We start from the raw sequence: 26,461 nt of genomic DNA, 5'->3' as shown, positions 1-26,461 counted from the left end.
ACCTCTAGGAGTCCTGTGGCGCTTTATGAGACTAACAGATTTATTACAACATAAGCTTCTTGTGGGTAAAATCCACATAATCAGATGAATTGGAATTGAAGTTACAAAAGCAGGAGTATATGTAAGGACGAAGTTGCTTTTGCTAATGAACCTGATCAAGACAGGGTAGAAGTGGGCCATTCACTGCATTTGGTGTGAAGATGTGAATATGCAGAGAAGAGAAATTGCCTTTGTAATATGTACACCTTTCAGTAATGGGTACCTGTCTTATGATACTTATGATGCCCTTAATTACTTCTGTCTTTTCCTCTGGTTCACCTCCCTTCTGTGACCTATTGCATTCTGACACATGGCTTCATTGGCTTTCAGTCAGCCCTGTCTTGCCTAATTATGTACCTCATGTGGGCTGGGCTCAGCTGATTTTCAGGATAACCCATTTGCTTGCCTGTACCCATGTAGCTCAGGTTGCCCTTTTTTCTTGTTGGTAAGGATTTTTTGCCTGGCTTTTCCTGTTGCAACTAGTGTTTTTCATTTTCCACCTCCAGCCAGCAGTCACTGGAAGAGGTGAGGGAAGTTGCTTAGGGTCCTGCTGATTAGAGGAGCCATTAACAGGGGATTTTCTCCAGAGAGATGACCTTTGAGAATGTTGCATATGGCCCTGTGGCGATTCTGAAGAAATGAAAGCTACCACTTTCTCAAAACAACCATAATTCTTTCATGGACAATTTTCTTTCTCTTTTTCAAAATGTCACGACGAGAGGTCTAATCGTCCAGGTGACCTGACCAAAAAACTAACCTAAAACTCTGGAACCCTCACTCCCGTGAAATGCATGTAGACTTTCATTGAGAACTTACTGTGTTGGGTTCCTTTAGAACTTATGACCTGTGTATGCACAAATCTATTCTTCATCCCCCATACCTCCGATTCATAATCTGCCTTCATCCCCCATATCAGCTGCCTGAGACTAAGAATTTAGTGATAATGCTGGACTTTGCTATCTCTCCAGTTCACGACCAGCTTTATCTCTATCATCTTCTTCATCCAGTAACCTAAAATCCTTGGAGGCCTTTTAGATGTTCTCTGGTATTAGGGACATTTCTCTTGTTTCTTCCTTAGAGCAAGCCATACTTTTGTTTCTCAGGGACCATGACAAATTAAGTCAGAAATGCCATTATATATTTGACAGGCACCTTGGGGCTTTATCTGTCACACAAATGTTCTTAAACCACGGTAACTATCATAGCCAACTTTGAAGAGGAAGGCATTCATATTTTTCTTTGGAAAAATCACCTAATGGCGTTCTATTCTTCATCTCCGAGTGGAAGATAGTGGACCAGTGTTAGCTATCAAGTGAACATGTTTTGGCTTTCTGATCCTCACTCAAGACTTGGTTAACCACTTTGTCAAATTCCTAACTAATGTGGGACAAATAGTCCCTATTGTCAGTCTTCTGCAGGTAAAGCAAGTATTTTTTCAAGCTGTGCCTTGTTCCTGCAGCATCGTGTGGCATGTCCTTTAAATCCTGGGCTTAATGATGTCTTATGAAGACATAAGGACAGTATTGAGCATTCAACTCTAAATAAAATACAATCAGGCTTTCCTTTTACACAGCTAGGATGCCCAGGAGAACTTGAATAATGTGGTAATCTTGCCAAAAATGTTCTTTGTGTGCTACAATGGTGGATATTGACATCAGAATTACACCCTCAGGATTTCTATAGCTGTGATGCCAGCCTTCAAAGGCAGAGAGTAATATAGACTATTCATCAGTCTTTCAGGTTTGGGTCATTCATGACGCACATTTTTAATTCCTTGATCAGAAATCATGCCATCTTTGAAGACAAAGAAAACCTATTTAAACATATATTGTGAGGGAGCTTGCACCTCATTGTTTGGATGGAGGCAATTATTATCCATAACTAAAATGGAGGAAAATCATCTGAAATGCTTTTATATAAAAGGAAAATTGTGTGGGTATGCTCATAAGTAACTTATTTGTTTCAGAGAAGCAGAAGTACTGCCCCAAGCTGTTGGTGGAGTGAAGCAGGGGAGTATATGTGTAAACATTCCAGGTGTCTTCATTCCCTTAGACCAATTGATTTAGGCCATCCCATCTTGCCCTCCTCCTTTCCAAAATGATCTAGGAAGATTATACAGGATCAACCCTTGGTAATTTCAGCTCATCTCCACCCTATTTCAGCTATCTGTGAACCAGCTTATCACAAGGACCTCTTTTTCCTTGGAAACTCTCTTGCACCTGAACCCATGAAGGAGGAAGTTGATTAGGAGGAAAACTGGCATCTTAAACTATTGCCAGCATGGATTATTCACAAATTCATTCAGATTTTCTTTTGGCTTGGTAGGGATTCAATGTTTATGTGTAAGATTCCATCCTATTTGGAAGCCATTTAACTCTTTGTGAAAGACAATAAGCCTGCAGTAAGGGTTGGCCTGAGCTGCTTTTGCATTTTTTGTGGGGGCCAGATTTCTACCACTTGTAAGGAAACATAGTTAATGCTATGTCATCATATTGCAGCTAGGATTGTGAACTCAATATCACTTTATCCTGACACAGATTAGATGTTTTGTCTTCCATCTCTGACTTCAAAGTTCTCTGGGCTACATATATTCTATATAGTACAAGTAAAACAAGCTTAAAATGTACAATTCATTCTTGTTTTGGTTAAACAATATGCTATACTCTTGTTTTCCCATCCTCATTGTGGGTGTATTTTCTCATTTTGGTTCTTATATCCCTTTACTAATTTCAGGATAATGGATATAAAAGTTACATGAAGACCAACTTGAATAAAAGGACTAAAAAAACTTTGTTAATATTCTACTCCTTCAGTGTAACTGTATCCTTGGGCAATGGTATAGAAATGGAGGCATAAATAAAATTTGACATTCATTGTGAAATCTCTTAATTTGGGGGGTTTAATATTGTTGAAAAAATATAGTATTTTGAAATTAGCAGATCGCATGGACTTCAACTTTGGTTAAGAAAATGCTTCAAAGATCAGATATAGCTGTATAGCATTTCAACATGAAAAATTGTAAGCAGTGAAGCCAAATAACTGCATCATATTTTTTCAATGTTATGTATTAACCAGATGATTATGTAAACCCTTCAATATTTTGAAAACAAGAAAAGTTTTAACTTTGGTATGTGTTCATTTAGATTGTTTTTTTTTTAGAATCGAAAATTAATTAGCTCAACTTTCACTTTATCATAAATTTCTCAGAAGTTCTCCTTCTGGTCATGAAATTGAATAGACCTGGTCTCAGCTCAGGTGGGTTTTTCTAATAGTCTGAGCAAAATCTATTGTGGCATTTTTTTTGAGCTAGACAAGAAGGAAATAATATTTTCTTCTCTTTAAATGTAAAAGAAAAAATATGATTTTTTCCTGCACAAAATTCTCAAAAGTGACTGAATCTTAAAATTCTATACCTCTGCATAGTGCACAGTCAGAAAATATAGAAGTTTCTAAAATTCTATTAGCAATGGTAATATAGTAAACTTAAATTAACACAGAAATCAGAATGTTAATAAAATGTATAATTTAATGTACTCTGTGCAGTGTGGCAGAGAATTTATTTTTTGGAACATTAACTTGTGTAATTCCTGATTTTTCACGTTTGTCTTCTTTACAGATCAACATAAGCTTTTCCTTGCTGAATCTGAGTCTTTCTTCTATGTCAAAGAAGACAGTGATATTCTTGTGGCATGTCCAGTGACAGATCCGGATGTTTCAGATTTCACCTTGAAATTATGTGGTGGCAAACCATTCCCCGAAAATTTGACATTTATTTCCAATCCCCAAAAAGGAATAATTATTAAAAATGTACAGAGATCATTTAAAGGGTGCTATCAATGCTCAGGAAAACAAAATGGAGTTGAGAAAACTTCAGAAAATAAATACTTGATTGTAAGGCCAGGTAAATGCACTCTCCCCTTCCTCCCACTGTATATGGACATTATCTGAATAAAACAGATGATAAATACTGCTGTAAATACTCTCCAAAGACTCACCAAGGATCTCTTTTTCACCAAAACGAACCCACACCTTGGCATTGAGTCAAACCAAAATTGATTAAACAATCCCAGATTTCTAGGATTAGATTTTTGTCATGTAATAAAACAGGATAATTTATAAAATATAGGCATATAAACTGGCGCTTGTTTGAGGTTTTGACAGCTAGGTGGATGGGTTGCAGGGACTTTGGAGATTGTTCCAGATCTAGAATTTGGTAGAGGTGTGGGTGTGTGTTTAAAGTGACAAGGGTATAAGTATCGACTGTGGAGATCTTAGAAAGATTCTGGCAAAATTCTTGAAGATTTTGGGTAGTTCTGTGGACTCTAAAGGAAATTTGGGGACCTAGGCTTTTCTGGGTCCAGTTCCAGGGCTGACATTCCTCTTAGGTGCTGGCTTTCCAATTCCTTTGCTCTAATAACACATCTAGAATTCAATAAATTTGGAAAGGACTGACCTGCTAAACCAGATAACTAGGACACCTCAGCATCCTACTGTTATCTGTGTAACTGAAATTGGAATAACTGATAATACATTTTGTTTGACAAAATGTATCTAACAAATAGTTTCTCACAGTAGAAGCAAGGAAGGGATGTGTGTTTGTGTGTATGAGAGAGAGAGAGAGAGGCTCTGGTGGGGGAAAGAGGCAATAGAACAATAATTTTCTTCATGGGTGAAAAAGATCAGCATAGAAATCTTGTTTAAGTTTGATAGGGATTTCAGTGGTAAAGATGACATTTGTGACTGTTTACCTCTTATCTGTCTCTTAAATTTTAAGTTCTTTGGATATGTCTAGATTATGTGGCTCTGTCGATGGAGCCATGTAAACTAGTTTACCTGACATAGTCAATGAAGTGGGGATTTAAATAATCCTCTCTTCGTTAAAATTAACATGGCCGCCGCGCTGTGCAGACAATCAGCTGATCCAGCACAGCGTGGCAGTCTAGACGCAGATCTGTCAGCTGGGGAAGCCTTTGCCGACCGATCCTGTAAACCTCGTTTCATAAGGCATAAGGGATCGGTCGGCACAGGCTTCCCCAGCTGACAGATCGACGTCTAGACTGCCGTGCTGTGTCGGATCAGCTGATCGTCTGCACAGCGCGGCGGCCATGTTTATTTTAATGAACCAGGACTTATTTAAATCCCCGCTTCATTGTCTATGTCGAGTAAACTAGTTTACATGGCTCCGTCGACAGAGCCATGTAGTCTAGACATACCCTTTGAGACAAATCTTTTATTTGACCTTCTAGTGACACTGTATGTTAGCAAAATGTAAATCAGTTTGGCGAGAAGGAATTCTAAGCCTAATTAATGAAACCACTAAAAATATATTACTGATTGAAGCACAGCACCTTTTAAGATTTAAATAGCTTGCCCAAATTTGCTCTCCAAATGTGTGGTAGAATCAGGAATAGACTCCAGAGCTGTTCATTTCAGACTGCTGCTTTCACCACTGGAAAACACTTATTCCTTTTTTATACCATCATTTACATTATCTAAATACAGTACAGGAGTGGACAGTTCAATTCCACTGATACAGGAGTCAAATATGAAAAGTTCTGTTTAAGAACTAAGTATTATATTTACAACAAGTTGAAAGGAACACAAGCTAAAATTGGGAAAGAATAAGTGAATGAATATTTTGATGTATTCAAGTTGGCAGGGTCTGGTGAAATTCACCCTAGCATTCTTAAAGAACTAGCTGGAGGAATCTTGGAATCATTAGTGATTATCTGTGAGAACTAATGTAAGTTAGTAAGGTCCCAGAGGACTGGAGAAAGTCAAATAATACTATCTTCTTTTAAAAAGAAGAACAGAGTATCTGGGAATTATAGAGCTTGATAACTGGTAACATACTGGAACAAATTATTAAACAATCAGGATCCATAAAGGAATAGAAATTCGTAGAATAGCCAACATGAATTTGTCAAGAAAAAAATCATGGCAAACCAACCTAATTTCCCTTTTTGACAGAGATACTGCTCAGATACAAATTTTGTATTTTCATTAATGTCTTGGGTAATAAAGGGGAGAGTCTGCTTATAACATTTTCAGATGAAAAGATGGGAGGTACTATAAGCATTTTGGGGGTCAGAATTAGAACTCAGAACCACCTGACAGATCAGCAAATTGGTCTGAAATTATCAAGATGAAATTCAATAGAAACAAGCACAAATTACTCCCTTTAGGGAGGAAAAATCAAATGCACAGCTGCAAAATGGGTCTTAAATGGCTATAGGTGATAGTACTACTGAAAATTATCTAGGGTTTATGGTGAATCTCAAATTGAATATGAGCCAAAAATATGATGTCTTTGCAAAAAAGGCTAATATTCTGGGGGATAGAAGCAGGTGTATCCTATGTAAGTCAGAGGCTTTAATCATCCTGCTCTACTTGCCATTGGTGTGGCCTCAGCACTTATACAGTGTCCAGTCCAGAGTGCCACACTTTAAGAAAGATGTGGACAAATTAGAGAGTTGAGAGGACAATAATAATGATCAACAATGTATGACCTAGGAGGAAAGGTTTAAAATCTGGACATATTTAGTCTTGAGAAAAGAGGACTGAGCTGGGATTTGATAATAGCCTTCAAATATGTAAAGGACTGTTATAAAGAGGATCAATTGTTCTCCATAGTTACTAGATCCTCAGATAGTGTAAACCCGTGGTCACCAACCCATCGATCGCAATTGACTGGTCGATCGGGAGGGCTCGACCAGTCGATCATGAGGCATTCGGGGCCTCCCCCAAATTCCTTCCACACCCAGGAAGCCCCACTACCTACCTCCAGCGACAATGGAGGTAGTGTTGGCTTCCCGCGGGGTGGACGGAAGTCTGGCAGCTGTGCACCACTTCCAGGATTTCCTGAAGTGCACTGCCTGCTCTCCTCCTCCAGGTCTGTGGTGCACGGGGGACTTGCTTTGCGGGGGGAGGAGGTAGGAGTCCCAGGGAAAGACGCGTGCTGGGGCTTCCATCCTCTGTGTGGGAGGGGGAAGGAGTCCTGGTGGGAGGTGCACGCTGGGGCTTCCTTCTTGGGGTGGGGAAGGAGAAGGGTTAGGAGTCCCCAGAGGAGGCATGCGCCAGAGCTTCCCTCCTCTTGTGGGGATGGGGGAGGAGCCCTGGGGGAAGGCACGCGACGCGGCTTTCTTTCTCTGCCGGGGGGGGGAGTCAGCCCCAAGGGGGCACGTGCGCAGGCTTCCCTGCTCTGCAGGAGGGAGGAGTCAGGTCCAGAGGAGGCATGCGACAGGGCTTCCCTCCTCTTGTGGGGGGTTACCCTGGAAGGAGACTGGTACAGGGGACTCTCTGTCCCCTCTGGCACCCTTCCTCCTGCCACAAAACCCTGTCCCCTGCCCCCCTGCTCCCGCCAACACTCTTCCTCAGTACCATGTCCCCTGCTCCCACCAGCACAGTTGGGGCCACATTAGTGAGGCTTGGGGGTGTTTTGGAGGAGTGGTTTTTTTTTTTTTTGCATCTCACTTGTGTGGTCCCAACTGACTTTTCTGTGGGACAGTGACCTCTGACTCAAAACAGGTCCCTGCCCTTCCCATAAATAAAGACGACTCAGAAACTTTTTATGTTTTACATAGTATTTTATTTAAAAATGAAGCCTGGCCAACATTGGCCACAGCATCATAACACTCCTGCGCTCCCCTTTTCCCCATACCGTACATCTGAGCCTGTCATACACTGGAACCCCCTTCCCTGAACCCCTCACATACCCCAACCCAAATTCCTGAGCCCTCACAACCACAAGCCTGTGGCTTGCTTAGTACCCCAACTATAATGACTGTTTATTTTTATCCTTCTTGGAAGCTCTGAATGTAATGAAAAATAATTCACTTATAAATTGTTTTCCAGTTCACAAAACCCTCCCAGTTATCACCTTATCCAAACCCAGCCAGCTTCTCAAAGAAGGGGAAGAATTTGAAGTTACATGCACAATAACAGATGTAGATAGCTCGTTGCAAGCTAATTGGATTCCTCAAAATAACACGGTGAGATCATTTACGTTTTAAGACTGTCTAAAAAACCCCAACAACAACAGGAACTTAGAAAAGCATTTATGTCGTTATTAATTAAAATAAAACTTCTGTGAAGGTATGTATATATTTATCTCAGGTAAGTAACATTTGGCCAATTTCAGTTTACCTCATTTCTTACTTAGGAGAGGACTGTGACTTGTCCTTGCAACACCATGCAGAATAAAGTAGGGTCACCAGGCATTCTCCTGCTTTCCTGTGTGGGCTACCCCCATCACTTATCACAGCCCAAGGAGAGAATAACTTTCACATAGCCAGCGTTTTCAAATCTGATATTAGGTTCTTAAATTTGAAGATCAGCCTGCCTGTATTGATGTACCTAAATACAGAACTACTGAGCTCCCAGAATCCTGTTCATCTTAACAGGAGCTGCAAGATTTCAGCAGTGTTGAAGAGTTTGGCCATAGTTTATAAAAGTACCTGAAATTTCCAAACAGGTTGTTATTGGTAATAAGACCTACTACTACTCCTGCAGCATACAATCCCATGTTAATTAGCAGGCCTTTTATAGTTAATGGTAATGAATACATAATTTGCAGTTCATGTGTGCATAGAAAAAAAGCTTCTATGTTACTGTAATGATAGATAAATCATGCAACCTCAAGCAAATATTGCCTGGATATTGACTCTCTAGGGCTTTCTTTGCCATTCCTAGATAATCCATTGATGCTGGCAGCGTTTCTGTCACTAAGTGCATATCTGTTGGGAAATCCCAGCTCACAGCTTCAAGAGTTAAGAAAGCCTAAATGACATGTAGGCAGTATGGTACTTGCAGATGGGGCTTTTGGTTTTTTGCCAAGGTTAACTATAAATCTTGCATTTGAGCATTTTTATTTTCTTGTTTGATTGCAGCAAGGTTGGGATCTTTTCTTGAATACATTTTTTCATGCAATATTGTTTTAAATTTTTATAAAGAAAAATCCACAAGAAAAATAAAATATATGTTTGACCTTTCAGTCTTGTTTGATAAATATCATGAGAAACAATCATTTAAATAGAGAATGTTAAATTAAATTTTGCATTGGAACAGCTAATATACATACAATTAATTAATTTCAATAGAGGCAGAATTGCATATTGGCTTGAATAAGTCAAAGTAAAAAATGTTCACTGCTTCCCAGATCGTTAGTAGTTATTGCTGATTTTGAAAATCAGTGGAAGATCTGTTTCAAACAAGCACTTCCATATAAAACTTAAATATGAACAATAAAGAGGCAAAGTATCTTAACTGTTTAATAGAAGAAACTTCTGGAAATCTTTAGCACCTCTACAAATGAAAACATTTTCATTAGAACATCTAAAAAACAAGTCAGCATTATGCTGTTATCTAATTGCAAATGACAAGTCATCTCAGTTAAATAGTATATTGCCACAGAAAACTAAAAGCACTTACTACTCAAACATACCATAGGATCCCACTTAAAATCTTTCTTCAGCTCGCAGCCCTTATCCCTTATAGACAACCCCCCAAAAATTAAGTGTTTGAGGGAAAAAAATGGCTTCCCATTACGAACAGAATTAACACATCCAGATGCATCCAGATCAGAGCGAAATGCGTTCCAAAACTGGGGAGGCATACTGGCAACTCCTTGTTGTTTGTGTTGAGAAAGCTCCATGCTGATCACCTTTTCTGAGTTCAGCTGTGACGGAAAGGCCCAAGAGTGAAGTGGTGCCTGTTCTCAAGCTATATGAGGACTTTGCAGTTTAAAACTAGCCCCTTAAATTATACCTGGAACTTTATTGAGAGCCAGAGCAACTCTTGGGGTACTTTTTTATTTACATGCTGTTTGGTGCACCAACCATCAGCCCAGAAGCCATATTCTAGCTTCACCTTCCAGGTAGGGTTGCCAGATGGTTTCAACAAAAATACCGGACACACTTGACATTACATCACAATCTACATTACATCTTATTTAGAAAATACCGGACATTTCTATTTGCTCAATTTGTTTCCTGAACAGAAAGCTCAAATACTGGACTGTCCGGTTCAAAACCGGACGCCTGGCAACCCTACTTCCAGGCAACGTCAAAGTGAAATTCAATGCAAATGTCTCAGTCTGGTCTCAACACAGAAGGACGGGAAATGTTACTTTTAATATGAATGGAAATTTCCTTTCTGCAGAATCTGAATACTTTCTGCTAGAAATTTACCTCAAGTGAACTGGCCTTGGCCTACTGACACAAACACCAATATTTGGAGAGATTTTTATTTGAATGTTGTGGGCTTGTCCCATTTCTAATTCTCTGGTATTCTTCAGACGTGAACAGATTATATCCCCTCCTTAAGGACTATAAAATCTAATTGCATGGTTCTATGTGCATGCAGCTTCCATTGAAACCATTTGGATATGAGGGCACTCAGCATTCAATAAGATGGGACCTTCATTTAGTGAGAGCTGGGCCAGTGAAACCCAACAGACTAAGGGCGTAGGAGTGCGGTTTGAGGAGGAGAGGCAATAAAGAACAAGAGGAAGGGAATTCAGCTTTGGGAAGACCATTATTTTTCACAGAGCATTGATTGTATAGTTGTTTTGTATGGAGAGGTTCCAGCAACAGGTTTGTCATGCAGGCTTATTATTCCGGTTTAAAGTTATGAATATTAATGCAGTGAAGTTATAATTACTTCTATTTTTAATTTATCGAGGATGGCTGCTGCATACACAGTATTTTAGATGTTAATTGTTTTTTACCGACAGACTGTTAAAACCAAAAGCAAGAATGTGGGTGATTATGGATATGAAAAGAAATTAACATTGAGCATCCGTTCAGTGGGAGTTAATGATTCTGGAGCATTCACATGCCAAGCAAGAAACCCTTTTGGAACATCCAATGTCACAATAACCTTGAATGTACTAGGTAAATAGTTCTTAAATCAATACAACATTTCTAAGTGCTGGAAAGAGAAAATGCGAAGTAAACATCCCCACCAACATAGCACAGTAGAGCTTATAGTTAAAAAGGAATTGAAGACTGGTGATATGTTGCAAAAGAGATTAAAGCTTTAATGTGTATCACTTCTTTAATGACTGAAATCTGGGTGACAATCAAATATGATCTTGAATAGAAGAGCAACAGTGTTTCCATCTCTCTGGTTTGTGTACTCTTAAGTGGTTTAATTTTTAAATTATTTCAGTATTAATGAAACACAGAACTTCCAATTCTTCATCTACTCACCCATCTTTATATAGAACCATTTTCTGGAATCTTACCTCATGCTAAGAGTCTTGCTTCAGTTTATCTTCATAATGTGCAGAGTTATTACTAGTCCCACAAAAATTTGCCTTACATTATTTCCATGCTGTAATTAGTGCTGGCCGAGAAAATATAAAACATGTCTTCAATACTCACATTCTAATATAGGAAATTCATTTTCTGTTACATCCATTGCTGCGGTAATACATTTTATGTTAGAGAAGACATACTCTGAAGTCTGTTTAAAAGAATAATTAGGAGAATTTTTATAAAATTGTAAGTACAGTTTATTTTCTGTACATCATTATAGCATAAAATACTTGGTCTTGATTCAAAGCCCACTGATATCAGTGGAAAGACTCCCATTGACTTCAAAGGGATTTCAGTCATACCTTTTAAGAGCAAACAAATTTTACTCTGTTCCTTTTAGTAACAGGCTGTTCTAAGAAATCTATTTAGACTTGAAATGACCTGAATTTGTATGACCACCCATGCTTTTAATATATCAAACCACCATAAGGGCTTATTTGCTAAATAGATGAAGGAGCATATTTATGTAGTTAGTAAGATAATTTTGAACAGTTCCAAGTTACTGGCTCAAAGATTTCCAGTTCCTCTGCTTCCGAGAACGTAGAAATTAAAAAAAATTCTACCTGTGAAACGTCAATATTTCTTGATGTAGTGGTTATTCTGCTGTCATCCTTTTTCCCTGTTGTAAAACAGTTTTCTTTCACAAATACCATTGCAAAACTGTTTGCTTGATTCTCCCCAGTAATTCAAGGAAAGTAGAAACAGGTAAGTGTTTGAATGAGATTCTGGGCTGGTATAAATCTGCATAGCTCTACTGGTTTTAATGCCGTTACACCAATTCACACCAGTTGATGATCTGGCCCAAAATGTAATGTACATTTTGTTCTATTGCTACACATGAAACTAAATTGTTATATAATAAGAACTGAAGCAATTGTAAGTATTAGAAAACAGAATATTTTTAAAAGGACAGGGATTGGGAAAATAAGAAAGTTTATTATAAGGAAAGGCAGGCTGTTCAGTACAGAGCCTATTATAAATACTCCAAATGCAAATGGCTTGCTGATTTTGTTCACTCAGAGTGGCTACGTCTACACTGGCCCCTTCTCCGGAAGAGGCATGCTAATTTCGAACTTTGGAATAGGGAAATCCGCGGGGGATTTAAATACCCCCTGCGGGATTTAAATAAACATGGCCGCCGCTTTTTCAAGGAAAGTAGGAATAAGAGATCCTCCGGAAAAGGGCTTTATTCCGGAGGATCGCGCCAGTCTAGACGCTCTTTTCCAGCTTTTCCCCAAGCTGGAAAAAAAGCGGCGGCCATGTTTATTTAAATCCTGCGGGGGATATTTAAATCCCCCGTGGATTTCCCTATTCCAAAGTTCGAAATTAGCATGCCTTTTCCGGAGAAGTGGCCAGTGTAGACGTAGCCAGTAGGTTTGTGAAATATGGGAGAAAAACAATTGCTCTTGGCATACTTGTTTTATTAAATGCAATGAGCTTAGCACTATAAAGCAAATAAATATTTTACAGGAAAATAATTAAATAGAATCATAGAATAATAGGACTGGAAGGGACCTCGAGAGGTCATCGAGTCCAGCCCCCCGCCCTCAAGGCAGGACCAAGCTCCATCTACACCATCCCTGACAGATGTCTATCTAACCTGTTCTTAAATATCTCCAGAGAGGGAGATTCCACCACCTCCCTTGGCAATTTATTCCAATATTTGACCACCCTGACAGTTAGGAATTTTTTCCTAATGTCCAATCTAAACCTCCCCTGCTGCACTTTAAGCCCATTACTCCTTGTCCTGTCCTCAGAAACCAAGAGGAACAAATTTTCTCCTTCCTCCTTGTGACATCCTTTTAGATATTTGAAAACCTCTATCATGTCCCCCCTTAATCTTCTTTTTTCCAAACTAAACAAGCCCAGTTCATGAAGCCTGGCTTCATAGGTCATGTTCTCTAAACCTTTAATCATTCTTGTCGCTCTTCTCTGTACCCTTTCCAATTTCTCCACATCTTTCTTGAAATGTGGCGCCCAGAACTGGACACAGTACTCCAGCTGAGGCCTAACTAGTGCAGAGTAGAGCGGCAGAATGACTTCACGAGTTTTGCTTACAACACACCTGTTGATACAACCTAGAATCATATTTGCTTTTTTTGCAACAGCATCACACTGTTGACTCATATTCAACTTGTGGTCCACTATGACCCCTAGATCCCTTTCCGCCATGCTCCTTCCTAGACAGTCGCTTCCCATCTTGTATGTATGGAACTGATTGTTCCTTCCTAAGTGGAGCACTTTGCATTTCTCTTTATTAAATCTCATCCTGTTAACCTCTGACCATTTCTCTAACTTGCTAAGGTCATTTTGAATTATGTCCCTATCCTCCAAAGAAGTTGCAACCCCACCCAGTTTGGTATCATCTGCAAACTTAATAAGCGTACTCTCTATCCCAATATCTACATCATTGTTGAAGATATTGAACAGTACGGGTCCCAAAACAGACCCTTGAGGAACTCCACTTGTTATCCCTTTCCAGCAGGATTTAGCACCGTTAACAACAACTCTCTGAAACAACTCTCTGACTACGGTTATCCAGCCAATTATGCACCCACCTTATCGTGGCCCTATCTAAGTTATATTTGCCTAGTTTATCAATAAGAATATCATGCGAGACCATATCAAATGCCTTACTAAAGTCTAGGTAGATGACATCCACCGCTTCTCCCTTATCTACAAGGCTCGTTATCCTATCAAAGAAAGCTATCAGATTAGTTTGGCATGACTTGTTCTTCACAAACCCATGCTGGCTATTCCCTATCACTTTATTACCTTCCAAGTGTTTGCATATGATTTCCTTAATTACCTGCTCCATTATCTTCCCTGGGACAGACGTTAAACTGACCAGTCTGTAGTTTCCTGGGTTGTTCTTATTCCCCTTTTTATAGATGGGCACAATATTTGCCCTTTCCCAGTCTTCTGGAATCTCTTCTGTCTGCCATGATTTTTCAAAAATCATAGCTAAAGGCTCAGATACCTCCTCTATCAGCTCCTTGAGTATCCTGGGATGCATTTCATCAGAACCTGGTGACTTGCTGACATCTAACTTTCCTAAGTGATTTTTAACTTGTTCTTTGTGTATCCTATCTTCTAAACTTACCCTCTCTCTGCTTGTCTTCACTACATTAGGCACACCTCCAGACTTCTCGGTGAAGACCGAAACAAAGAAGTCATTGAGCATCTCTGCCATTTCCAAGTTTCCTGTTACTACTTCTCCCTCCTCACTAAGCAGTGGACCTACCCTGTCCTTGGTCTTCCTCTTGCTTTTAATGTATTTATAAAAGGTCTTCTTGTTTCCCTTTATGCCTGTAGCTAGTTTGATCTCATTTTGTGCCTTTGCCTTTCTAATCTTGCCCTTGCATTCCCGTGTTGCTTGCCTATATTCATCCTTTGTTATTTGTCCTAGTTTCCATTTTTTATATGACTCCTTTTTTATTTTGAGATCATGCAAGATCTCCTTGTTAAGCCAAGCTGGTCTTTTGCCATATTTTCTATCTTTCCTACACAGCGGAATTGTTTGCTTTTGGGCCCTTAACAACGTCCCTTTGAAATACTCCCAACTCTCCTCAGTTGTTTTTCCCTTCAGTCTTGCTTCCCATGGGATCTTACCTACAAGTTCTCTGAGCTTATCAAAATCTGCCTATTATTTCATGATCACTGTCCCCTATACTGTCTTCCACTTTCAAGTAAAAAGATGTTATGCTTAATACAAATTAAAGTTTTTAATTAATTAAAAGGTGTTTTTTCATTTTCAAAACAATATTTTTTGTTGAGTGTCAAAATAAGCAATCTGTTCTGAAGTCTTTTTGCTGCTAATTGACAAAATAGGTAATTACTTTTCTTTACTCCTCCAGCTCCTAGGATCATAGAAGGATCATAGGCAAAAAATCTGACAGATCGTTGAGATTGTAAGAGATTTTGAGATTGTATCAGACACTAAATTAACTGATAAAAGTTGATATTAACCAAAAGGCTTGGAAGAAATAATAGCTATGTTGGTGAATTTACTGATTTTTTACAAAACAGGTTGATTTCTGTAAAATACAATCAAATACTAAAAGTCTGTTTTTGATATTGCCAGTTTAATCATAGAATTGTATCTGAAATGTCTCAGATAGAATCTTGAACTTAGTCAGATTTCAAGACATATTGAATGAATAGCAAATATATCCAGAGTTAATGCAAAACAAGAATTGGCAGTGGGATAAAAATCTCACATTTCTGGGTTTATAGACTTTTCGAACTATGAGGGAGCAGGTTGTACCATAATTCTTGCTGTGGGGCTTTTTACCTATTCATTTGAAACATGCTGCCCACTGCGAGAGACATGATACTAGACTAGATGGAGCATAGACTTGATCTGGTACCACATTTCCTGTGATTCCTATAGTAAAAACGTCATGGCCCAAAGCCCCAGCTGTACAGCCTGCTCTGCATTATAGCACCACTGACTTTATTATGGCTTTACAACATCGGTCGAATCAGGCAGAGCTCTTTGAAAGCACAGGGATCCAAGTTCTAACTTTTGGTCTAACTTCAATTACAGCTATTGTGGATTAGAAACAACCAATGAACCATTTCTACCACTACCAAATGATCTGAAACTGACAATGCACACATAAATTAATATAAATTAATATGGAATCGAAAATTTGTCTTTTAAAGAGGGTCGTATTAAAGCTGATAAGCTTAATTACTAAAAGAAAATATATCTCAAATAAAAGTTTAAAGCACAACATTAGATAAATAGAAATGCCTTTGTTTAAAAGAATTAGTATCCAGACCTGTGAACTTTGTGCATGTTTCATTAATTACAGTTTCTGAACTCAAGATATATTGTCTCGAGCAATCAGTTTATCTTGTGTTTGTTGTCAACATTTCTTCCCCAGCAAACAGTCAAGGGCTTCGATTATGGAAATATTTAAGTATATGTATAAAATTTAAGCATGTGCTCAACTTTCCAGGAGCATGGACAGGATATTTAAATTTATGACCAGAAGATTAAACTACTTTTGCTAAAGCAACTGACAGTTTGCCAACCTTGGCTCCTGTAAGTTGTTTGGTTATCATGCTCTTTTGCAACCAAAGCTTCATTACTATATACAGCTAGTGGATTTGGTTTTAGCAGGTGAGAGAGTTTAGAATATGATTCCCAGATAAGGTTTCCTGTCTCACAAGCTTGATGTTGGATCACTGCCCTGGAATTAGTAAATAGTGTAAGAGAATCATAGAATACTAGGACTGGAAAGGACCTCTAGAGGACATCGAGTCCAGGCCCCTGCCCTCATGGCAGGACCAAATACTGTCTAGACCATCCTGATAAACATTTATCTAATCTACTCTTAAATATCTCCAGAGATGGAGATTCCACAACCTCCCTGGGCAATTTATTCCAGTGTTTGACTACCCTGACAGTTAGGAACTTTTTCCTAATGTCCAACCTAAACCTCCCTTGCTGCAGTTTAAGCTCATTGCTTCTTGTTTTATCCTCAGAGGCCAAGATAAACAAGTTTTCTCCCTCCTCCTTATGACACCCTTTTAGATACCTGAAAACTGCTATCATGTCCCCCCTCAATCTTCTCTTTTCTAAACTAAACAAACCCAATTCCTTCAGCCTTCCCTCATAGGTCATGTTCTCTAGACCTTTAATTATTCTTGTTGCTCTTCTCTGGACCCTCTCCAATTTCATCACATCTTTCTTGAAATGCGGTGCCTAAAACTGAACACAATACTCCAATTGAGGCCTAACCAGCACAGAGTAAAGCAGAAGAATGACTTCTCGTGTCTTGCTCACAACACATCTGTTAATGCATCCCAGAATTATATTTGCTTTCTTTGCAACAGCATCACACTGCTGACTCATATTCAACTTGTGGTCCACTATAACCCCTAGATCCCTTTCTGCTGTACTCCTTCCCAGACCGTCGCTTCCCATTCTGTATATATGAAACTGATTGTTCCTTCCTAAATGGAGTACTTTGCATTTGTCTTTATTAAACTTCATCCTATTTACCTCAGACCATTTCTCCAATTTGTCCAGATAATTTTGAATTGTTACTGAAGACTGTATAAAAGAATACTGAAGGACTGAATAAAGAATTGCCTTTAACATTGTTTTTGTTTTTCTTTTTTTGGCAATCAGATAAAGGATTTGTCAATGTGTCTACTATGAAGAATACAACAATAGATGTGAATGCTGGAGAAAATTTAAATTTAATAGTTGAGTATGAGGCTTATCCAAGACCAGAAGAAGAAGTGTGGTTATATATGAATGAAACATTACACAATTCATCTGATCATTATGTCAAATTCAAGACTGTGGGCAATAACAGGTAATATGGGTAATTATAAACAGGACAGATTTGAGACAGGAATTTTCCAACAGAAGGTGAGGGTGGAGAGATACAAAAGAATTCATCCCCTGAAACCACCCCACAAAAGAACTGAGGAAAGAGCAATGCCAAAGTAATTCTATTAGGGTATGTCTATACTACAGCGCTATTTCGAATTATCTTAATTTGAAATAGTTAATTTGAATTAAGCTAATTCTAATTAACGCATCTACGCATAAAATCTTATTTTGAAATAACGCGTCCACACTGAGTGGACCCTAAATTGAAGTTAAGGCTGACCAGAACCAGTGCCGGCAGGGCATCAGGTTAGGACTTAGTATGTGGGGCTGCTGCCTGAGGCTAACTGAGCTCCGTGTTTAAATAGCTCACCCCGGACGACAGTTCCCCACGTGCTTGTCTATCTCAATGAGGGACAGCAAAGCATCCTGTCTTGGAGTGCCCTGAGTGCCTGAACTCAGGACACCACAGCACTCAGCCACATGGAGCCAGAGCTGCCCCTGGACACACCGGTGCATCTTGTGGGTCGTTGCCATCAGATCGGCTGCACTTGCTGCAGGCTGCCATCTGGGGGGGTCCATTGGGAGGCTGTCAGGATCCAGGAGGTCCTGTGGGAGTGTGTCCACCCTGAGGAGCCCTCAGAGCCACTCTGGTCCTCCCCACCGGGGGCTTGTGCCCCATTCCTCCCTCACGTCCTTCTATTTACCCCTCCCTAGCCCCCCTTCCTGATGTCAAATAAAATAGAAACTGGTATGTATGTTCAAAAATAGAAACTGGGTTTATTGAACAAAATTGGGGGGGAGGACAAACCTCTGGGGAGACTGGGGAAAGGAGATGGGAGAGGGGAAGAGAGAGGATGGGAGAGGGGAGGGGGAAACCTGGGAGGAGGGAGCTGGAAGGGGAAGCAACGGGAAAGCAAGGGGAAGAAGGGGGAGGGGAAGCTCAGGGCTCAGGATTGGGGGTCTCGCTGGACCAACTTGATTTTCATGCAAACCTGCTCCTGGGTTCACATGTGGCCTTTGGTGGTGAGGCTGGCAGCTATCCTGCCATAGACGGCCATGTTCCCCCACCTAGTGCGGAGATCATGGACATTGGGGCATCCCCCCCAAACCTGAATAAGGTCCATGATCTCCATCCTGGACCAGGAAGGTACCTGCCTTCTGCAGCCCCTGTCAGGCTCCTGGGAGCTGGCAGACTGCTCCTGAGGAGCGGTGGAGGGCTGGCTGCCAGTGGCTTGCTGGCTCATGTTTTGAGGCCCCTGGGCCAGGGGCCCTGGTGGCCACTACTGGCTCTGGACTGGCAGGCTTGGAGCTGGCACAGGCACTGTGGCCAGTCTACCCCTTTAATGGCTCTGGGGCTGGGGGAGAGAAGAGTAAGTTTTCCTGGTTATGCCCAGAGTGGCCACCAGGGCTCCCTGGGAAGGGCTGGAGGCCCCCTATTTCGAATTAAGTGTCTACACAGCACTTAATTTGAAATAGCATTTTTGAAATTGGCATTACTCCTCGTAGAATGAGGTTTACCAAATTTGAATTAAGCACTCCGCTATTTCGAATTAATTTCAAAATAGAGGTTTGCATGTATAGACGCTATTAAAATTAATTCAAAATAACAGCTGTTATTTCAAATTAACTTTGCAGTGTAGACATACCATTACAAGGTAGGATACTGGCTTATTATGCTTTAGAGTGTGCTTGTTTTCAACTTTTTGGTATAGGAGAACCATTCTTGCTGTTCTTGGTGATTTCTTGGTGTGGATAATGACATAGATGCTCATTTATTTATGCATAATCATGCCCTCTCCGTGGTCATTGTGATGTGCCAGCTGACTATATTTGCTAGCACATGCTTGTGAACTATGGCCAGATCCCTACTAAACCCCTATAATGTTCATATTGATGCATATGCAAAAACTTTTAGGATCCTTTTGTGCACTTTTATAGGCAATGGGCAAGGTTTAGCTCTAAGAGAGTTTTAAATATAGTGAAATTTGGTTTTCAGCATAAACTGGGACATAGTCTGTTTTATTTACATTCAGAATATCTTTAAATTAACTTCTATCACATTAACAACTGGTCTTCCATGTACTTAATGTGTAATAAACGTAATATTTAATGTCTGTGTCTTTGCAGATATAGGAGTGAGCTTCACCTTACCAGACTAAAAGGAACAGAAGGAGGCATTTACACATTTTTTGTATCCAATTCTGATGCCAAGTCCTCTATAACATTTAATGTCTATGTGAACAGTAAGTAAAATGAACAGTCTGAAATCTTTTAACATCACACCTGCATTTTACAAAGCTCAATTTATGTACAAGATGGTTCAGCATAAGAGATAATATTTAATATGAAGTAAGGGTTACCGGATGGTTTAAAAAAAATACCGGATACACTTGATCTCAGATTGGGTGGGGGGAGGGGAGGAACTGGCCAGGAGCGGAGCGGGGCTGGCCGGGAGAGGGTTGTGGGGAGTGGGACTGGCCGGGGGATATGGGGTAAGGGGGAACTGACCGGCAGGAAGCAGGGCTAACCAGGAGAGGATTGGGGTAGAGGAGCTGGCTGCGGGGGGAAACCAGCTGCCGGGGAACGAGGCTGACCTGGAGGGAGTCAGGGGGAGCACGGCTGGCCAGAGGATATTGGGGTGGGGGAAGAACCAGCCAACGGGAAGCAGGGCTGGCCAGGAGGAGGTTGAGGGGAGCAGAGCTGGCCAGGGGGGGGGAACCATCTGCCGGGGAGCAGGGCTGGCCGGAGAGGGGTGCAGTGAGCAGGAGGGGGGAGAACCGGCCGGTGGGGAGCGGGGCTGGCCTGGGCACACACAGATCGTGGGATGCTGCCCCTCCTGTGCACATTCCCGGCAGGGCGCATGGGCGAGTCTGGCCCCAGGGTTTCTATCCTTCCCCAGCCCCACCCCCCTCCTCTCCACTATGTAGTTGCATACTTCCTGACTGGTAGACATGCTCACGCAGTGTGAGCATGTCTACCAGCCAAGCAGTATGCAACTACGTACTGATACTCATGATAATAATAAACACTTCATTAGAAGATACCGGACATTATATGTCCAGTATTTTCTCAATTTGCTTCCCGGACAGAAAGCTGAAATACCAGACTCTATGGTTCAAAACTGGACACCTGGCATCCCTATATGAAATACAGTTTGTAAGATTATGTAAATATCAAGATATAAATTTGAGAGTACTATGCGTAACTTATTTTGAAATAGCTTCTTTCGAAATTGGTAACGTCTACATAGCATTTATTTCGAAATAGAGCACTCTTTCTCTGACTTCCTGTACTCCTTGTACAATGAGGGTTATAGGAGTTGGAGTAAGAAGTCCTCCAGCTTGACAATATTTTGACATTTCAAAATAACTGCCTGCTGTGTAGCCGTGGACTAAGTTATTTTGAAATGATGCTAGTTATTTTGAAATAAAGTTGCTATGTAGATGTACCCTAAGACTACGTCTACACTGCAAGGTTTTTGCGCAAAACCAACCATTTTTGCGCAAAAACCTGAGGAGCAGCCATACCTCAAATACGCTTTTGCGCAAATAAATCATCAGTAAAATGGCAGAACAGAGGGCTTTTTCTGATGTAGGTAAACCTCCTTTTAAAAGGCACAACTCCTTTTTGTGCAAGAGTTCTTGCGCAAAAAGGCACTTGTGGACACTCCGCAGGGGTTTCTTGTGCAAGAAACGCCTATGGGAAAAAGCACAGGTGCTCTCATGGCCGTTCTGTAAATGGCCATCAGAGCTTTCTTGCTCAAGAGCATCTATACAGTGTGGATGCTCCCTTGTGCAAAAGCACATGGCTTTTGCGATGCTCTTTGAGGTGTGGATGTGCTCTTGTGTAAGACGTTCTTGCGCAAAAGTCTTCTTGTGCAAGAAGACTGCAGTGTAGACGTAGCCTAAGTGATCTAAGTGCCACTACATGGGACAGTGAACCACACCCTGTAGGTGTGTAGGTTATAGTAGCATTTTGACAATCTTATAATATCTGCAAAATAATGTATATAGTCTTTTTTCAAAATGGCCCACATAACTGTAGAAGTGTAAATTCCAAAACTTTAGTTTAGATGCAAAACAGCATTCTTCCAGATAAAAGCTCAGCATAGGAAATGAAACAGTAAGGCCATCTTGTAAGAATGTTATGCTCACAGCAAGAAAAAAATGTTATTTAGTAAGATCAAATTTAACAAAAATCAAAGCAATCTAGTATTACAAGAAAAAGGAAGAAGCTAAGGAGACCAAGAGAGGTAAGCCTGCATTGTGCACTGCAAGCTGAATGGTAAAAGTAATAAATTAGTAGAACTAAGACACTGAAAAATGTGGCAGCATTATCCATAATACAGAAATGTAAATTTACACCAAATACTATGCTATTGATTTATTTTAATTACAAAATGTTTCTCTCTAGAGATGTATTGCAGTTTATAGAATGACTTTTTTTTAGGTTACAATAATTGTATTAAATGTTCAGCACCGATTACTGAATTGCTCCCATGTATTGCTGGGGGTTGACATTTGTGTTTTGCACACTATCACCATTTGCAGTATTATAGCACATTACCAATTATGCCGCTACTGTGTTGCCAGACAAGGGCTCATTTGGAACACACATTTTCTCTTTGGTCTGTGAGACTATCCATCTGTATTGTTTGCCTTTCTATCTTTTGAGTTGTGACTTCTGAAATTAGAAGATCTCAGATGTCTTTTGCCAGCCAGGAAGAACTTCCTGAGATGGCTCTTCCAACTTGCAGAGCTGCTAGACTGTAATCTTGCACAAGCACTCTGACTTCTGGGAGGGAACTAAAGGAATTGTGAGTTCTAATGTGTGGCCATCAGTTCCTGTGAACTTGACTGGATCTCTCAGGTTTGGTATTTCATATCTGTCTGTCAGTTCTTCACAGCAAGTGCTTCTGGGTTCAGAGATTCAATGTAGGCACTCTAGGTTAACAAAGCCTTTCAGTATTAGGTAGCAGGTTAGGAACAATTTGGCAGTGTATTATTTAGTGGCTGCTCACAGCCACTTCTGCAACTGGGGCATCAGATAAATGTCTTGTTACTGATTTTGTCTGGAGCCGCTTGTGTGTACATGTAAGGAGACTGTTAGCCCCTTACTAAAACTCTGTGGGAGTTTTTGGTTTGCCAGCTCCCAGTATCAAAAGGGGAAGGGTCCATGAGAAATCAGGGCCCTGAGACTGACAGACCCCAGAGACAATGGAAAGCAGCCAACACTCCAGCTCGGCCTGATTGACAGGTTGGACAGGCCAGTGAGTAAAGTAAGAGGCCAGGCCCCATCCTTCCTGTGAGCTGGGATTTTTCTGGGTCTCTCTGAGCAAGGGGAGAGCTGAGAGACAGCTAAGAGGAGCAAGCTGTGTGGAGAGGCAGTCCTGCAGCAACAGAGCCAGGCACACACAGCCCAAGGAGGGCAGACCGTGTTGAGCAGCAGACTGGCAGTGCTCAGAGAGCCAAAAGGGACAGAGAAGCAACGCAAGGAGCTGGAGACTGGCAAAGCAGCACAGCCTGCAGCTGGGTGTGGTGAGCAGCTGGGACCAGCAAAGTGCAGGGAGAGGCTCTGGGCAGGGAGATATCACCAGCCAAGAGGCCCAGCAGGCCAGACTGGGAGAGGAGTCTGGCCACTTAGAGCTTGAGGCTTTGTGGTCACTGCCAGACTAAGCGTGTCCAGCCTGCAGCCCCCCTGCAGCACATCCAGGGCCTCTAAGGGGCCTATAAGGAAGAGACAGTGAACTGTCCTTATACTCTGCAGACTACTGTTTTGATGTCCCTGTGCTACAGAGCACGGTTGTGTGTTCTCATTTAACCATTCTCATTTTTTCTTATTCTTTTCTCTTTAATCAGTTGATGTTTAATAAATTGTATTTGCTTTGAACCTTATGAAATGATCACTGGGCCAAAAAAGCATGCTGTGTGACGAGAGCACCCCGGAGTGGGGACACCCTAGCCCCTGTCCCAAGTGACTACAAGGTCGGGGATTAAGCCCCAGGAAACTTGGGCCCAGCCTTGTTGGGGTTTCGAGGACTCTGTTACTCAGGAGAGTGGAAAGGGAGCCCTAAGGATCAGGGAGGCCGTGGGGTAAAGGAAGTGGGAGCGGGGACTCAGATCCTTTCGCTGGTCCATTTCACCAGGGTGGTATAGAAGCCAGGAAAGTTCCCCACGATAGCGGGAACATTCCCCCGCTTACTTACAGACACCAGTATTCACATGGCTCTCATTTTTGCTTCAATTGTTAATGGCAGTTGAGGGTTTTTAGCCACCTCAAAGGAGGCATGCAGCACCTCACAGGGAAATGTTGACAATTTTATCTGCTTAAAAAAAGTTTCCTTTGGAATTTAAAATAAAATCATTTGTAGTGGTCTTTCATATTTATACAAGCTTTCAGGTAATTTGGCCTGTCAATATTTTCTTACTGTTTCATACATTTTAGCTTCTTCATTCAGACATATCTTTTATAAATTTTAGATTTATATTTTTAAAATATATACATTGTTCATTTCTTCTTAATATGAAAGACAAACAACATGTTTACAGTGGTTTGATTAATAAATAGATAACTGTTATTCCAGTGCTTTGTAATGTCTGCGGACCAGATTCTGGTGTTTTGTATTTTCATCTCTCTCATTGAAGTTGTTGGTACAGGTTGAAACTCTGTAATCCAGATTTCCCTGGTCCAGCTGGCCGTAAAGCCACTGGGGAGAGAGTGGCGCTCTGGATGGCAGTGGAGTCCCCAGCCACTGCAGGGAGAGAGGAGTCCTGGTGGGGGAGTGGAGCCCTGAGTGGCAGCTAAGTGGGGGGGAGGGGAGAAAAGTGGAGCTCCCTTTCCCTGGCACTGTGGGGAAAGCAGAGTCCTGGGTAGCAGTGGAGCTGCCTTAGGAAAAAGTGGAACCCCTGGGAGGCCAGGAAAAAGCAGATCCCCCCCATTGCATTGACCTCTCCTGGTCCAACAAATTCCTGGTTCGGGATCATTCAGGTCCCAAGGGTACTGGACCAGGGGAGGGACAACCTGTAGTTTTGCTTAAATTGCCAGGATATAGCTTCTAATGTTTGTGCATCAGACCTTGGCAGCAGATACTAAATAAACATGAACAACTGGATTCATTATCAGGAGGAGAATCTGTTTATTTTATTTTGTAAGAAAGTTTCCATTTTGAATAATTTTTTAGAAGATATGAAATCTTTGTGTAAAACTGTCTGCACTGCATTAAAATAAGTTTGGTAGGAGGAAATGTTAAGCTCAAGTAATACAGAATTGCTAAACAAAGACTTTGGGTCACAGTAAATGCAACACAAATTAACTTGAGGAGGGAGCTTTGAAATAAAGAGCCAAAGATACATATATAAATTGACAAACAGCATGCTGAAGGGAGTAACAATTAAGAAATGGGAGAAATTTTGAGATTAGTAACTACAGTCTAGCTAGGAATTAATTAAGATATTTTCAAACTTAAATATAGGTTTCATGACAATCAGCAAAAATTATATATGCAATTAAGGATGATGCTACAGGTAGGAAACTAATCATGTTATTACCGTGATCTTATAGATCCCCTGCTGCTAAATTTGACAGTTTCCCAGCTATTGGAAAGCCTTTCTGTAAATATAGGAAGTGTGTAGAAGTTGCCGTGATATTTTAAAGAGACTAATTCAAATCTAGAAGCAATAGCAAGAAAACCTTCTTCCAGTGACTACAATGATCAACAATAGCAATAGAAGTGTTAATTTTAAATATTTATTTTCCTCTGCTAATGGTAAAGGAAAAAGAAATTGTAATAAAACTAATTAAATCAACAATGTTCACGATCAGACCATCAAGCTATAAATAGGAGGGTGTCTTTAGTTCCTCTTTATTATGTTTGGAATAAACATCAAGAAGAGCTGAATAACAGTTAATAAACTTAATGAAATTAGAGATTTAAAGCATGTAATGATTGAGTATTAAAGGGAATATGCTAGTATACAGAACAATTTAATGAAACGTTAAATAATTAACATGTTATAGCCAAATCAGTAAGCAACATATGATCATTAAAATGCTATCTGGTACTGAGGATAATTAAATGTTGGAAGTCATAAAACTTATCATAGTGAAATATTTCTTGGAACAGGATGACTTAATGAGAAATTCTGTGACCACACTTGCCAAAACTAGTGTAAACTTGATTTCATTCATTTAATTCCTGATGGGACACCTTACTGCATTAAATGAGAGGAGTAGAAGAGGCTAGCTCAGGAAAACAAACAAATGGCTTACAGAGTCTGGATTTGATAGCTGGGTTTTAGATCCAATTATATCTTCTCATAAGAATTTTCTGGAGGGGAAATCGTAGTTAACACCAGTGAGTTGTAAGCGTGTAGTTAGATGATTGTTTGTTTGCTTGATTGCTTGCTTGTTTATTATAATACAGAAATCCCAGTTCTGATCTCACTTTCACTGCTCCAGTGTTCAATGGAGTTACTCTAGATTGATGCTCATGTAACTAAGTTTAGATTCAGGCATAGCATCTCATAGTGTACAACTTTTCAGTACTGTTTTCCATGTTGTTGTACTTGGCTTATACTGAACAGTGGACCTGCAATACTTTTAATTTTGGTTTCCTTCACTCAGTGCTAGAAATCCTAGATTCAGGCTTTGCCCTACATAGTATTTTTAAAGCATCTAATGTTCAATTTCCTCTTAAATTCAGTTTGACTATTAATTTGTCCGGCTTCTTCTGGCAGTAATCTGTGCTGAA

At 40.4% G+C, this 26,461-nt stretch overlaps 1 protein-coding gene across 1 annotated transcript in view; it reads left to right on the top strand.

Moving 5' to 3' along the window:
- KIT (KIT proto-oncogene, receptor tyrosine kinase) overlaps positions 1–26,461 on the top strand; it is a 76,013-nt gene that overhangs the window by 26,202 nt on the left and 23,350 nt on the right. The window contains exons 3-7 of the mRNA XM_075930410.1: positions 3,656–3,940; positions 7,894–8,030; positions 10,772–10,931; positions 17,503–17,692; positions 19,840–19,955. Of these exons, the coding sequence (XP_075786525.1) occupies positions 3,656–3,940; positions 7,894–8,030; positions 10,772–10,931; positions 17,503–17,692; positions 19,840–19,955 (888 nt within the window). The remainder of the gene's footprint in view (positions 1–3,655; positions 3,941–7,893; positions 8,031–10,771; positions 10,932–17,502; positions 17,693–19,839; positions 19,956–26,461) is intronic.

Source organism: Pelodiscus sinensis, chromosome 5 (assembly GCF_049634645.1).
Source record: "Pelodiscus sinensis isolate JC-2024 chromosome 5, ASM4963464v1, whole genome shotgun sequence".
NCBI lineage: Eukaryota > Metazoa > Chordata > Testudines > Trionychidae > Pelodiscus > Pelodiscus sinensis.
The sequence above is the reverse complement of the archived record's forward strand: the minus strand, read 5'-3'. Positions and strand labels throughout refer to the sequence as shown.